We start from the raw sequence: 15,739 nt of genomic DNA on the forward strand, positions 1-15,739 counted from the left end.
CGGTTCTGTGCGCTGTCTGCGCGACAGACACGGGTTAGTATTCCACTATATTGAAGTTTGACAAGGTCATGGTGAGTGAGGCGTTTCCCGGTGATAACGCGCCCAACTTCGTTGTGTGCTCTACGGCTGTGAATTATTGATAAAGAAGACCGGCGTTCGCTGCAAACACGCCAATAAAAACACTTGGCTTAAACTGATTTCCGCTGCCCAAAGGAGCTGCGTAACATTAGGCTCCCATTGTCTCTAGTGTTCACAACAATGACGCTAACGAAGTCGAAAGGCGACAAATTTTGTTCTTGCAACGTATTCAGAAACCCAGTTCACAGCGATAACTACTTGCGCTGTGAAACGACAATCAACACAACGCAGAACTCTGGGGAACCGTGACAACATTCACGGAACGTTGTACACTGCGACTTGTGGTTAAGAGAAATGAAAGAACGGTGAGTTAAAAATGAATGCTTTTAGGGCGGCCCCTAAAAGCTCGGGAAGCCACCTTTCGGTAGTTTCTGCAGCCGTGTTCAATTGTTGTTTGAAAGTGCCTTGTTCAGTTACATGAAAGGACGCTAAAGGCAGATATTAAAGCTAAAGTAATAGAATAATGCTTCAGAACATCTAACGCGTCAATATGACCAAAAACAGAGCTTTAGTAATCGTTAAATTGGAGTAAATGTAATACACAATTTGAGGCTCCACCGAGACATCCTAGTACTATAGGCCGTCGACGTAGCAACTGCTCATTATAATTGTCTCAATTGCACTCCACTACTCGTACTAAAAATATGGTGCCATTGCTTTAAAAAATACTGAAGAATATGCTGCTTGTCTACTACCATTCAAATTTTAGAGGAAAGAAAGTCTGACCTTACACTTGACAACGACGCGGCAAGGAGTCAAAAGGTTGTTTTGGCTCGCCTCCGGACCGCTCACCCTCGAAAGTCTCGGTAGTTTCCATGTTGCCTGCTGCTGCCCTTGTTTTCCTAGCTCGTGGAACTTATAAGAGATATCTTGCGTAATGTCTACAACCATGTGCGCAAATTGCGCTTCCTCCATCCTGGTGAAAGGAAGACGTGCGGGCTAGCGCAACACATTCCTAGAAAGTTACTAGGACGTGCGGGCTCTACCACAAGAAGTTTCATTTATTTGCTGCGGCGTTCTGACATACACATAGCGTGCTTCTTTCATAACATGTCTTTGCGAACGCAACCTCGGTTGCTCCGTGCGACAGGATAAGCAGGACAGACTTGGGCATATTGTTCCCTCACTTGAAGCCCCGAAGGCGTCGTTGACTGCAACAATGCAAAAGTGGCGACGGGAGCAGGACTAGAGTGCAGGAGCTACAACGTTTGCCAAGTCTTGCGTCATTCCTGATTCCAACAGCTAGTTACGGTAGCAAGGAAGCGTGGCATGCTGCGATATCTTACGTACTGGTGTAGTATTTCAGGGCCGTCATTTATCACTGCCGAAGTGGCCTCGAAAGCGCTTGAATATTCAGCCACACGATAAGGTCAGCTTCTCGCAGCCACCGCTGCCCGCCACTTGCTCCTTAGCTAAGGAAACGTCACTGCTGTCGCCTTTATGTAAATAAATAAAAAAATGAAAAAAGAAATTTCTTTAGGCGAGTCACGTGCAGCTCATGACGGCGCTATAGCTTACGAGATGTGAAAAACGTAAACTAGTCATGTGCGCGCTACGGGCGTAAGATAAACAGGGCTGTACCTACTCGCCTGACCAGGCGTTCAAGCTAGGGCTCCATTCTCGACACACATGGCGGCTTCACGGCTGCCATTACCTGCCATGTTGACTTTCTTATTGGCTGTCGAGAGGTCACGTGTTTTAAACTTTGTTCCGAGAAGCGGAAATTTTGCAAGATGCAATCTTGCGTTTTCATCAAGATGACAAAACTCGACGCGGTGGTGCAGGCGTTTCGAAAAAAAAAATACCTTTTTCTGGTCCTCGACAGTTGTATTGTGATGTTAGTGCTTGAAAAATAACTTGAGCGATAGCGTGCAGAACCGTTCAATGCACCTGCCATTTCCTAAATATGGGGCTACGGTACTAGATAGCCGCCATATCAGCTTGTTGATTGGCTCAAGGAATATCAAATGAGAAGCGCACAGGAAAGGTCATTTCGTAAACGTCAATTAAAAAAAATAAATTAGGGGGTTTTACGTGCCGCAACCACGATCTGATTATGAGGCACACCGTACTCGGCGAGTCTGCAAAATTTACACCAACTGGGGTTCTCTAACGTGCAACTAAATCTAAGTACACGGGTGTTTTTTGCATTTCACCCCCATAGAAACGCGGCCGCCATTGCGGGGATTAAACGCCAGTTTGACCTTTCGTATCATTGGGCTGGGCTGCCATTGCAAGGATCTTCCGCCATAATCCGGGACGCAACGAGCCGCACGAATTCTGATACTGAGCAGCCACATGCAATGGCTTCTCGAAGAATTGATTGTTGGGTTAGTTGGTTTCCCATAACTGAACTAGCGCAACTTAGCGCAACAATCACCACAGAGAGAAGAGAGGCGGTCGCAGACAACCGCTACTGACAACTGCTTAATGGAAGGATAGAATTGGACATGCATATCCTCTTGTAACGCATGCACATACCAAGCAATAAGGACAGGCACTTGCACATCAAAGGTGGTTGCGCAAGAATTCTAATTCTATTCTATCTCCTTCTGTCTATTAGTTCTATCCCATTACTTGATGCTGAATTTGACTTCACAATCTAACAAATTGCTCACAGAATCTCCCGTGGAAGTTATGTAAATGATGCGTACGCATTTGCTACTTAATCACGTGCTCCTTCGTCGTCGTGTGCTGCTGTGCTTGCTGTAAGTGCGAGCAACACCGTGACGAAACCGTGTAACGGAGAAGCGCGGTTGCAACGCCGCAATGTTAACTGAGATCAGCATGAGACGACGAAGAAAAGATGAATAGAAGCAATGTTAACTCATTTTATGTCATGGTGCGTTTAGATGATGCCGCTGAATCGGGGAAGATGGGCACTGGGCGATGCGTGATATAATTGGACAGTGCCACGTTTGGTACACCTCGTGCCAAGACGTGGTCGATGACGCTGCCTACTCTCGATGCGAACCATTATCAACCGCCGTCATCAGCCAGACTCCGGCGGCGGCGGCGGCTGCGTTTGGCGCGGCCGCGCATGCCCTATCTTGGAAGCGATCTGCGATGGGTTTGAAGGCTCCAAGTGCTGATAGCTTCGTGTGCGCTGGGCTCTCGTCGCTTAGTTCGCGCTGGAGAGACAGGCAGCGCAAATGCGATTCGCTCGCTGCTTCGGGCCCTATCTCGAAAGCGATTATCTTCCAAGATAGCGAACGGACGGACGGGTGGCTTCCCTCGTTGGGTAGGCATGCAAATGCTTACGCATTTAAAAGGCGCCGCACTGTTATATCGTTCCAAGCAACGACTACAGCGAAAGTTCGCCATCTGGTCACTTCTCATTTTGATAGGTGATTGACACGTTGGTTTCTCGACTTAAACGCGGCAGGGCACGCCAATTTGGCGCCCACAGCTAGCGAAGGAGTAAAGCGAGGAGAGCAACTTGGGACTCAATGTGCGCGTAGATTTGTTGGCAATAATGTACGCGATGAAGGGGCTAAAAACAGCGTGAAGGACAGGATGAAAACAGAGAAGACATGTTTAGCACTGCGTACATCGTGTCTGCTTTATTCCTATCCTTCGCGCTGTTCTTAACGCCTTCAACGTGAACCAACTACCCTGATTCAGAACACTCTTAATGTACACGATAGACGGACCCTGACTTACTGCTCGCGTTTAGCAGCGGAACAACTATATACATATGCGCGGCATCGAGGCGTACGTTTTAACCACGATCCAAGAATGTGGCCTTTGCGCTACCTCGGATGCTTTGTACTCCGTCAAGTGAGACGAAGCGACGGCTGATTTTACCACTTACTTCTTGGCGTCACTGAGAAGACCAAGTGTCGAAGGGCGCGCACTGGTCTCTGATGTCCGGTAATCATGTGAAAAGGGGTTGGCCACCGTGCGCTCCGCCCGGCATTCCGTGCGACTAATAAAATTTTGTGCAAGCAGTCGAATATATTCTGCGTCCTCGTAATTTCGTGGCTACTAATAGCGAAGAATGCTAGGCATAGCGTTAAGAGACAGAAATAGAGCTGTTTGGATCAGAGAGCAAACGGGTATAACCCGATATTGTAATTAACATTACGAGAAAAAAAAAACGGAGCTGGGCAGGCCATGTAATGCGCAGGCTAGATGACCGATGGACCATTATGGTTACAAAATGGGTGCCAAGAGAAGGGAAACGCAGTCGAGGACGGCAGAAGACTAGGTGGAGCGATAAAATTAGGAAATTCGCAGGCGCTTGTTGGAATCGGTTGGCGCAAGACAGAGCTGATAGGAGATCGCAGGGCGAAGCCTTCGTTCTGCAGTTTACATAAAATAGGCCAATGATGATGATGACTATGATGATGAATGTAGCTGCGTGCTGTCAGCCCTGCCGCGCTAGGTTTCTGGCTGTGTTTGTGCGTTTCACGCATGAAAAGAAATAAAATAAAGATACAGTAGTGCGTCTAAGTCCCCTGGATGAACTAAACATAGCGACATTCCTCTTTTCCTGGCCTTTCCTTCTCCTAGTTACCTCGACCCGTTCAATCGCAGCTTACACTCCCATTTTGCCCTGGATCGCGGTGATCGCGGGTCTGATCGCGATGCCGCCCGGCTTGGGTGGCCAGATCGAAAGATGTCGCTACCGTTAGTTTTATTCAGGGTAAATTAACGGAGCTTAAGCACTGCCGGCTTTCGGGCGTCGTTTTACTCACCTACGTTAGCAAGGGGTGGTAATGTCTTATATGCAATGTCCCAACTGCTTGCTCGTAATCGGGCGATTGAGCATTGCATTAGAGGAATGCGGGCCATTCAGACACGAGCCTCTTTTTAATTCCATGTTTTCATGGAACGAAACAACTACTTCATGATTTCCGGAATGGTATGCAAACAGTGTAAGTTGACATAATATTTGCCTTTAGAGTCTCTTTCGTGTACGTAGGAGTTCCACCTTGGTGAGTACATGCTAAATGTCCATAATATATGGTTGTTCCACGAGTCATATGAGACATTGCAGGATCTCTTATGCAGTAACTGACAAGAAGCTTACTTGAGCCGCCGCGCTTGGTGGAACCCCTATTAGGCACGGCGCTTATTGTTTTTTTTTTAGTGAGTCACAAGAGCAATAATCATTCGACTGTTACCAGACAATTATGGCTTAACGAAATCGTAGAAAAGGTTGTTCTTACTCCTCTTCGGCACTTCCTCGAAGGGTGGCAGTCCGAACAGCTCGGGCTTGAAGTCCAGCAGCGAGTCGATACACAGGGTGGCCCGACTCCGGTTCTCTTGGTCCATGTGAGGGTCCGGAACCATCACAACCTGCATGCCGGCTTCCAGGGCTGCCGTCACACCTGCTGGCGTATCCTCGAACACCAGAACCTGGTCGCGGAAGACGGTGCACGCACAAGGAGATAAATTATTAACTAAATAATAATGTTGTGATCAGTAAGCGAGAAAATGCAGACCTGTTCATGGCGGGAAAATTTAAAGGTTACTGCAGCGTCTGCGTGCTTTCTAAATAAATTAAGGAAGACATAGAAATGATACTGCGTTTTGGAAGCTGATCAAAAGAACTTGGTAGTGTTTATTGTTCACTTGAATTTAGAGTTCAGTGCGCTTCTACCTTGCCGGGTGCTGGATCTTCATCGAACTTGGATGCTGCAAGGCGGAAGATGTCCGGGTGTGGCTTGCCACGTCTGACCTCGGGGTCCCCACCCGAAATGAACACGTGATGGAACAGGGACAGAAGACTGCCGTGGCACGTCATCTTCATGCCGAATGAGACCGGCTTGGAGCTGGAGGTCAGTGCTATTGGAATGCCGTGCCCCTCCAAGTGTCGCACTAATCGCTCGGCACCTGGAAACAAGTAATATAGAGAAATCTCGAGGACTGGTGCTGAAAGGCGAAATATCTTACAGTGTAAGATATTAATGCGTGACACCTGTTTAAGCTCCGAAGCGTGAAGAACATTCACCCACCTACCGCATCGGTCCGTGTATGAAAATAAAAACATGAAAGAAATGAAAAAATGAAAGTGTCCAACTCAAGAGATAGGATAGAATTTGCGGAACTGTCAGAACTGATCAACAAGGTGAAAATAAGGGATATTCGAAACTATAACGTGAGAAAGACTGAAGAAACCGTAAAAAATGGACACAGCCTGAAATCGGTGAGAAAGAAACTTTACATAGGACAAACCAAGCGCTGAGATATAAGCAGGGTAATATCATCAGCAACCTCGAAGACATAGTCAAAGCAGCGGAAGAATTCTATAATGATCTGTACCGTACCCAGAGGAGTCAGGGTACCTCAATTACAAACAGTAATGAAGAGGATACAGGAACTCCTCCTATAACTAGCGGTAAGGTAAGGAGGACCTTGCAAGACATGAAACGAGGAAGAGCGGCAGGAGAAGGTGGAATAGCATTCGATTTAATCAAAGGTGGAGGAGACATAATGCTTAAAAAACTGGCGGTTCTGTTATGCGAAGTGTCTATCGACTGCAAGGGTCCCGGAAAACTGGAAAAATGCAAATATTATATTAATCCACAAAAACAAAGACGTTAGAGAATTGAAATATAATTGGCTCATTAGCTCACTCCCACTATTATATAAAATATTTACCAAAATAATCTCCAATAGAATAAGGGCAACACTGGACATTAGTCAACCAAGGGAACAGGCTGGTTTAAGGAAGGGATACTCTACAATGCGTCACATCCGTGCCATCAATCAGGTTATCGAGAAAACCGCAGAGTACAATAAGCCTCTCTATATGGCTTTCATAGATTACGAAAAGGCATTTGAGTCAGTAGAGATACCAGCAGTCATAGAGACACTACGTACAGAACGCCTACGTATATACCTTGGAAAATATCGACAGAGGTTCTACAGTAACCTCCATTATACACAAGAAAAGCAGGAAGACAGCTATAAAGAAAGGGGTCAGACAGGGAGACACAATCTCTCCAATGCTACTCATTGCGTGCTTAGAATTAGTATTGAAGATATTAAATTGGCAAGGCTTAGGAGTAAAGATCGACGGTGAATATCTCAGAAACCTTCGATTTTCCGATGACCTCATTCTATCAGAAACAATGCAGACGAGTTACAACAAATGATTGAGGACCTTAACAAAGAGAGTGTAAGAGTGGAGTGTAATAGCCGGGCAAAGGAACAAGGGTTTAGGATCGCCAGTCGGCCTCTAGAGTCTGTGGAGGAGTACCTTTACCTAGGTCAATTAATCGCAGGGAACCCTAATCGTGAGAAGGAAATTAAACAGAAGAATAAAAATGGGTTAGATCGCATACGGCAGACATTGCCAGCTCCTGACTGGAAGCTTACCATTATCATTGAAAAGGAAGGTGTACAATCAGTGCATTTTAACAGTGCTGGCATATGGGACAGAGACTTGGAGACTGACAAAGAAGCTTGAGAACAAGTTAAGGACCGCGCAAAGAGCGATGGAACAAACACTGCTAGGCATAACGTTATGGAACAGAAAGACAGCGGTTTGGATCAGCGAGCAAACGGGTATAGACGATATTTTAATTGGTATCAAGGGGGGAAAATGGAGCTGAGCAGGTAATGTAATGCGCCGGTTAGATAACCGTTGGGCCATTAGGGTTACAGAGTTGGTGCCAAGAGAACAAAAACGCAATCGAGGACGACAAAAGACTATGTTGAGCGATTAAATGAGGAAGTTCGCGGGCGCTAGTTGGAATCGGTTGGCGCAGGACAGGGGTAGTTGGAGATCGCAGGGAGAGGCCTTCGTCCTGCAGTGGACCTCAAACAGGCTGACGATGATGATGGCCTATATATAATTTGTTCATGATACAGAAGGCATTCATAATTTTATATAGTCTTCCGTATTAAAAAAAGAGGTAGGGTAACTACCACAATATGTGGCTGTGATCATATACCTTTAAATACTCAGTAGTGTTAGTAAATTTTGTTAACCCTCTCCTCACGCATTGCATTAACCGTTGTCTTGAGTAAATGCAATCTTACAAGTCCGCTTCGTCATACATCCTGGGCTAGCCTTGAATTGCAGACAACTTACAAACCGCGTCCATTGTAATTTAGCGTCCTGCACTTTGCACGTCGACGGCTCTACAGCTGGTTACCACATTGCGCAAATGCGTCAAGTACCAGGCACCATACAAAGTGTACTTGTTAAGCCAAAGATGAAAGAAAAGAAGGAACGAGAAAAATAAACAAAGAAAAGGATAATAAATCGAAACTTACGAGCCTCGTGGTAGAAAAAAAGAGCCTTCGTGTTGTAACATGAACAAGCTTCCAGAATTTTAGGTATGTTTAAATTATGAAGATGTGAATAATAAGTTTTCAATAAGTATACACAGGGCAGATGTGAGCGCTTTAGGTTTTCAAATACGTGTGAAAACAACAATTTTAGTTGCTTTAAGCGCACAAGGTTTTGCGTTGCTCTTTCTTTTACGCCTAAAACAAAATACGTGAAAAAGAAACGAACAGTAACGCGATCCGGCTGTGTGCCTGCGAGCCTCAGCCGTGGTGTTTTAGAATAAACTGCATGTTAACTAAAGGCGCTGTCGGCTTAACAAAATGCTTTCACCTATCTGTTAATACGGTTAACTTGGCATTGTCATGTAATTCCTGCAAGATTGAAGCTCGCGTCTGAGCGCAAGACCATTTAATTGAACTCTTCACATTTACATGCCAAGACCATGATAACGTTATCAGGCACGCCTCAGTGGGGGACTCCGGATCAATTTTGATCTGCTGGGGTTTTGTAACAGGCACTCAACTCAATGTAGACCAGTGTTTTTGCGTTAAGCTTATATTGAAGTGCGGCCGCTGCTGTTGGAAGCGAACCTGCAACCTCGAGCTCAGAATGGCAAGGGGACTACAAGGCGGGAACGAACTCGCGAGAGCAGCCAAAAGACAGCAAAGAGCGAAGTCATCAAAAAACACCACCCAGAAAAATCACCACCACGCATTCAGCGCTGCAGGCCAACCTAAATATCCGAATGAATTTAGCGACCATATCGAATTAAGTACGATTTGCATAATTAGGAACGCATTAAAACCATGGAGTCAGTTCGTTCGATACGTGTTTGAGGGCAGAATTCCTGCCGCGCACAAGCAAAAAGCTAGGTCGATTTTTTTTATGCCGCAGGCATTGTACTAATCTGGGGAAAAATAGCCAAGAAATATATAGGCCGTAGCAAACAACCGAAATTTAGATTTACTACTATCTTCTGAAACGTAGCTTGAACATATCCGTCGTAACCAGAATAATTAGAATGGTAATCAATTAGTGATGACAAACTGATTTGCTTGAGATCAAGACAAACCTTAATCACAGCTTCGCTATAAGAGCGAAGCAGTGAATGCTACAGCAACCTGTTAGTTACACGAAGTGTAAGACTCGTAGCCGTAGTGGCAGTATGAACAGAAGTTTGAAATGAACAGCTTCATTTATGTTTATTAATTAAAGCCAGCGTAACTCTTAGCGACGTTAACACCACTTTTCCGTATCGTGTATCTTTCAAACCTCTTTCCTGGGGCTGATCCAGGAGGTACACACTAGTGCGCCAATAAATTACATCATTTCCATGTTTGAGGTCTGTTATTGTTTCGCACTTTAAATATTAGGTCTGAGAAGATTTAAGATAAAAGGCATGCGCTGTCGGCGCTTTGGTTCATGGCATTTGTTTGTGGGCTGCTATTCTCAAAATTTTGAGGAATAATTGTGTCAGGAATGTAAGACCCGGTATGATGTGTCAATATAACCCACATATGTTGCATGTCTTATAGTATAAGATGGCATACAGCATACACATAACGAAATATATAGGGAACCTCACGGTGACTCCGACGGTGACGACGACGGCTGAAATTTGTTTAGTGTGCGCATATAATTTCGGTCACAATAAAAACACTGGAGGCTTCATCAGGTTGCTCCTAGCAGCATACGTTTGGTATATTTCCAAAAGCAGGCTTTGCTTCCCTTTAAAGTTGATTCACGATAACAGGGACACCTTGTATGTTACTTATGCCGGCATTTCTTACCGAAATATTAGTAGCCATACGCATCCTGCCGTCTATAGCATAGCGTTCTAAGCAAGTGAAGAGGTACAGATGGGGCCGAACAACTAACATGTCCCACTCGAGACGTACACTTCAAGAATACCTCTGATCAACAAAGGGCCCTGGAAATCTGCGTTCCGGGCTGGTGTCCTGTCAATGTACAAGAATGACAGAATTTATTGCGGCCTACCTTTAATGTGGCTGGTTCACATGACATGACTGATGATTCTATTCTAGCACGAATTTGCTGGAGCGCTCATAAATCGTCCATGATTACAGAAAAAGGGCACTAGAAGACGCGACAAGGTATCACGCCTCCGTGTGCTACTTCCCATCTTGCACGGTCTTCTATACTCGCGGACAGCTTTCTGTGGCTGTGAAGGGAAATATACGGTGGCAAAGTGTGCGCAAGTGGGAGTACTTTTGAAAAGTGTCCCGCGTTTTCATCCACGTTGGTTCAAGCTGAGGAAAAGGAAACGCAAACACCTTATCAGCAACAGCTAAATATGACCGAACATACCACTGAATGTAAAAGTTTATTGATTTTGCGGCTTTTCCCATCCGCCTCTGGGCAAAGGCGAAACCATCGCACGTCAAAGGTGCGTGGATTCACCGTCTGTCCCGAGCAACGAAAAGCACTGTGAAACGCTGTCGGACTACTTGGCGCAGTAACACATGTGCGGAAGCTCCGCCCCCGAAGCTTTCCCTTCATAGCCACAGAAGGTTGTCCGCGAATATAACCCCTCTTTTCTGTGCCGTCTAATCAGTGATAACTCACCGGGCATGAGCTGTGCTTTGGGCAACGAAGCTACATACAAACGGTCCAGCTGCGCCAGGTACTGATCCACGCTGAGCGGCAGCTTCAGGGTGTCAATGACAACGCGGGCCGCGTCGGTGTCCGGTGTTCCCATCACTCGCATCTTCAGTTCCCAGGTGTACTTCTTGCCGTAGCGCTCGGCCACCGCTTCCGCTGCGGCTGTGTATAGCCGGTCTGCGTCTTTTCGACGAGGTTTCGCCAAAAACAGTAAAACATGGAATAAGTTGCCCGTGCCCTTTTCGTTGGGAGTCCTCAGACTCCGAATGAAAAACGCAAATGACTTGCAAGGCACTCAATTTGGGCGAGTTCGTTCTCTTCCGTTGTGGCTGGCGTGTCCCGTAAAACATTTTCCAAGGCTTATAAAAATGCTTACATAATGCGTGCACGCAATGCAAGGCGCGACTGAAAGAATGTCGTTGCGTACACAAATAAAACAATTTCTTGCATTTAGTTTAGGTGCACCATTAACTCCGCCAGTGTTAACATGCAGAACAACATTTAATGAGAATGGTGTGGAAAATTTTACAAACCATTCCATTCAGCAGCCCGTTACTCCCTACACACTGTGTAATAATTTGCTCTGCGTTATAAAAAAAAGCGCGAAAAAAAAAGAGAGAACGCGACCACGTACTAGCGAACTGCGCTCGAAGTTATGTAAATTTGGCTGCGAGCAAGTAAACAGCAATCTTCAGCTAGTGCGCCTGCGTGAAGCGCAATCGAGGGACACAATAAGTTAGCTATATATCGTTGAGATGAGAGAATTCAATGTTGCGTTTTCGAGCGATGAATGTTAGCATGCATGGATACGTCTGTGCGAGGCGTTTGCTCTATAGTCGACCTAATTTGCACAAAGCGGAATTATTGAGTTGGAAATATGCAACTAGTTCTTGTATTGTACACAGTGGGACATAGTGTGTAGGTGAAGCCAAGCGGTATTTTGGCGCAACGGGTATAAAAAGCCGCCCGCCTCAGTTGCCTTAACTTAGAAACAATAAAGGTATGGGCGAAATCACTAGCTTTCCTTCTAATTGACTACAGTTAATCAAGGCGATACCCTGTTGTGGAATGATGAAAAAGTGACTAGACTAACGGACAACATCCTTCGTTTGTTTTGTGAGGTTTCGAGCGATTGGTGGTAGCGCCTTATGTGAGCGAAAGTATTACAGCGGAGCTGTATATGTATGCCCTCCCATTTATTTTTTAATGTCCGCGCCTCAAAACTTCCGCACCCTCTATGAGGAGGCAAAGCAAACCAGTAAGGGTTGTGTTGACACCTGGCGTAGCAAGAGGAAAGCTAAGAAACCACCCATGAATACACAACGCCGCCCTCTATGAGGAGGCGGAGCAAACCAGTAAGGCATGCGGTGACTGCTTGCCTAGCAAGAGAAAAGCTAGGAAATGGACGGTGAATAGCAGCGAAGATCACGCCAGAGAGGCTGGCGTGATCTTCACAGCGGCAGGCTCGACAGGAAAACGACTGCCGCCGAGCATAATATGCGACGAAGCGACGCAGGTACCACGACAGTAAATTGGACGAGCACAAGGGTGCGTATGCGGAACTTCAGAAGGACTTTCTGGGCCGACATTTCGGATTCAGTTGTGCGATGTGTGAGACAGACTGTGGTTAGAGAACGACTTGGTGGTGATTGGTAACGTTCGAGATGTCTCGAAGCGTCAACGTAATGCGATTTTGAGAACCACCCCAGCTCCTTATTTAGCCAGCTGAGGCAGCGCTAACGGGCGTGTCGCGCATCGACCATTTGGTGTGACAAGTGGTCGCTAACAAGCCATTCGGTGCATTTCTGCGCCTGCGAAAGGAACCGACATGGCAGTTATTCTGTTGTGTGGGGAGGCTGCTTTGTGGAGGCCGCGTGTAGTGATTGCGTACTGCCGATGAACAAGCTGCTCACCAGGCCCAACTTCGGGACCGCAGACGTCAGCGTGAGTGAGAGCAGTGGGCGGCCCGAACACCAGCGTGGAGCGTGCCGAGGAAGCTGCCCGTACGCGGCGGGATTGAGCGGAATGGCCTCCAAATCGCGAAACGTTTAATGCCGTGCAACGACGCAGGTACTACGCTCCAAAGGCTGATACTTCCATTATAAGAAAAACACACAGGACGTAGTAAATGCGTGTGGTGTGTGTTTCTTTTCTATGTTTTGCTTATAATGCATTACCAGCTAGCCATCCTTCTGATGCTGACAGTGGTGCGGATGGGCGATTCCGCCGAGACTTAGTGGGATGGCTTCAGTTGTCATGTGTGTGATCGAGTGTAGTTTGAAAACGACCTATCGGTGATTGCGAACAATTCTTACGACGATGTTTACAGCTCCGCCGGTCATCCACCTTCGCAGGAGGGAATGGCCTTCAATTTTTTCTTGGAACGCGCGTTTGCAAAATGGACGGCTTGTAAGTCATGGCATCGAGTTAGTTGTGTGTGTGTGCTGTATACAGTTGAACAGTAATATTAAATGAAATGGTAACATTATTGTTAGGTGTGTAGCCGAAAAATATTTGCCCGATACTACTCCTTACAATATTAATTTCTCCAAAAGCAGCCGAGTAAGGAAATTGACATTTGATTGGATTAAAGCCATTGCTGCCGTAGCTGACTTCTGCTTGGAAGCTGCGCGCAGAGAGTAAGACACGTCGCAATGCCTTCGAATAAGACAAATAATTTAATGCGAAGGTAAGAAGTATAAAATTATTGCTTCGTAATTTCATTGGGAGGCTTCTTTACCAATGAAAACTCGCTTTTATTGAAATATATTTTTACAACACGCAAGTAAAAGTAGAGCCTGCGGCTTTTTCTGGGAAAAGAGCTTTGAGAATAATAATTATCCTTGCTAGAAGATTCTTTCTTAGCAAACGGCTTCAGTGGCACCATCATTATGATCACCATAAAAAGGCTCATGCCTGTTACTGCTCGCAGTTCGTGCGTACTTGCAGCCATGCTAATCTGGCCCTGGTTTCGACCTTTTCAATACTAAACAAAGCCGTCAGACAACCTTGTATCAGGACACTTCCACTTTACCCCAACATTGTGGGCCCGCTTGGAGATATGAAACTCCCTTCCGCATGCTGGGCACACAAAGGAAGCTAGCCCCTTCTCAATACAGAAGAAAATGGTCGAATTGTCGATTATCCCTACAGCGTCCACTGATGTAGGATGCAAAGCCCCCAAATTCTATCAAAGGAAACGGTTTAAGCTAAGTCCAAGCGCCGAAGCTGAATACCAAAGAACGATGCGCCTCACCTAAAATTACGCCGTCCAGGTCAAAAAGGACGTGTGTCACTGGCTTGAAGGTTGTCCCCATGGTTGCAGTTCCGACTGCCTTCTTCTTGGTCTTCTTTACGTAGAACGAGGCTTCGCCGAGGGTTTGTTCTTCTTGTTACCAAAGAATGGCTCATACCCACTACGGAAGGTTGGCCAAGAAGCAGGGGGTTTACAGGCATTTTTAATACTTTTGTAACCAAGAACTAACTTGGCTTATTACAGAGTAGGTGAGAAAGAAAGTAGAAATAACCAGAAATTTATGTTTGGCTTTGAGATAAAATAATTAGAATTCACAAAAGTACAACCAAGATGTTACTGTGAAAATTTAATAAGGAAATCATCTTGTGTCTCTAGAAAAGATGAAGTTTGCCCAAAAAGTCACATCTCTCACTGTATCCTAATGAAGACGCCCACACGGAGAAAACAGATGGCGAAACTAGTGAGAGACCAAGTGGAGGAAATGGAACTTTACAAAAAATATCAGCCGTGCAAATTTGCGGCAGGATAAAGCAACATTATTGCAGAAACCATCAAAAATAGTAGTCAATGTCAGCCATAGCTTTTTGTGTAACCCGCTCCATGTACCTATGGAACACGTGACTCAACAACCCTTATGAGCAGATCACCATACAAAAGAAGTGGTAATCTCTCTCTCAACGTCTATGCCAAATGATAGCACGGCATGCCATGTATTGTTGTACTAAAAGCATTTCAGTCAAAACTCCGTAGCAATCGCCACTATCCCTGCTGCACTATAGCTGCACTTTCGTTGCAATGGCCATCTATGAATTGTCGGCGCACTGAGCGGACACGTTTAAGGCTATACACCCCTTGTGTCACTTTGGCGCATCAATTACGGCTGAATAACAAATAAGCACATACTAATTTCACGTAAGCAGTGCCGAAATTACACCGCAGCGCCGATTGATTGATTGATTGATTGATTGATTGATTGATTGATTGATTGATTGATTGATTGAAAACTTTATTAATCCACCGAGCTAGAGTGCCCGCCTCTTAACCTACACGCAGGTAGGGGGGAGGACGAAGCAGTCCCCGCGCGTTCAGGACGGTGAGTCTTCACGGCCTCAACGGCCAGGCGGATTTCTCGACGCTGGTCGTCTTTAGCCTCACTCTGGAGCAAGGCCTCCCAGGCTACTCTACTGTCAATGTTTTCCTTGGCTCCTGGGGAACCAGCACACTTCAATATTGGAGTCATTGACTTGTGAGACATTGGTCTAAAAGTAGCCCGCATGAAGAGTTTACCGTGACACAGCAACGCGTCACCATAACCACAATACCATATGATTTGCAGCACAGTCGCATGTGAAATTGGTGAAATCGTAATGTTTACAATTAGTGGTTTCCAGGAACTGGATAAGGAGCGTATTTCTTTGTTTGTTATCCCTCAGTGTAACAGCGTATCCAATTCTGGAGGAAAGGCATAAATTGGG

The 15,739-nt window shown here is 45.8% G+C and overlaps 1 protein-coding gene across 1 annotated transcript in view; it reads right to left on the reverse strand.

Annotated features, from left to right (window-relative positions):
- LOC142591168 (uncharacterized) overlaps window positions 1–14,373 on the reverse strand; it is a 51,750-nt gene extending 37,377 nt beyond the window's left edge. Inside the window, exons 1-4 of the mRNA XM_075703533.1 lie at window positions 14,265–14,373; window positions 10,973–11,191; window positions 5,747–5,979; window positions 5,313–5,502 (exon numbers count right to left, since the gene is read on the reverse strand). Of these exons, the coding sequence (XP_075559648.1) occupies window positions 5,313–5,502; window positions 5,747–5,979; window positions 10,973–11,191; window positions 14,265–14,325 (703 nt within the window). The 5' untranslated portion in view covers window positions 14,326–14,373. The remainder of the gene's footprint in view (window positions 1–5,312; window positions 5,503–5,746; window positions 5,980–10,972; window positions 11,192–14,264) is intronic.
- Between the last annotated feature and the right edge of the window lie 1,366 nt (window positions 14,374–15,739).

This window comes from Dermacentor variabilis, chromosome 8, assembly GCF_050947875.1.
Source record: "Dermacentor variabilis isolate Ectoservices chromosome 8, ASM5094787v1, whole genome shotgun sequence".
Taxonomy (NCBI): Eukaryota; Metazoa; Arthropoda; class Arachnida; order Ixodida; family Ixodidae; genus Dermacentor; species Dermacentor variabilis.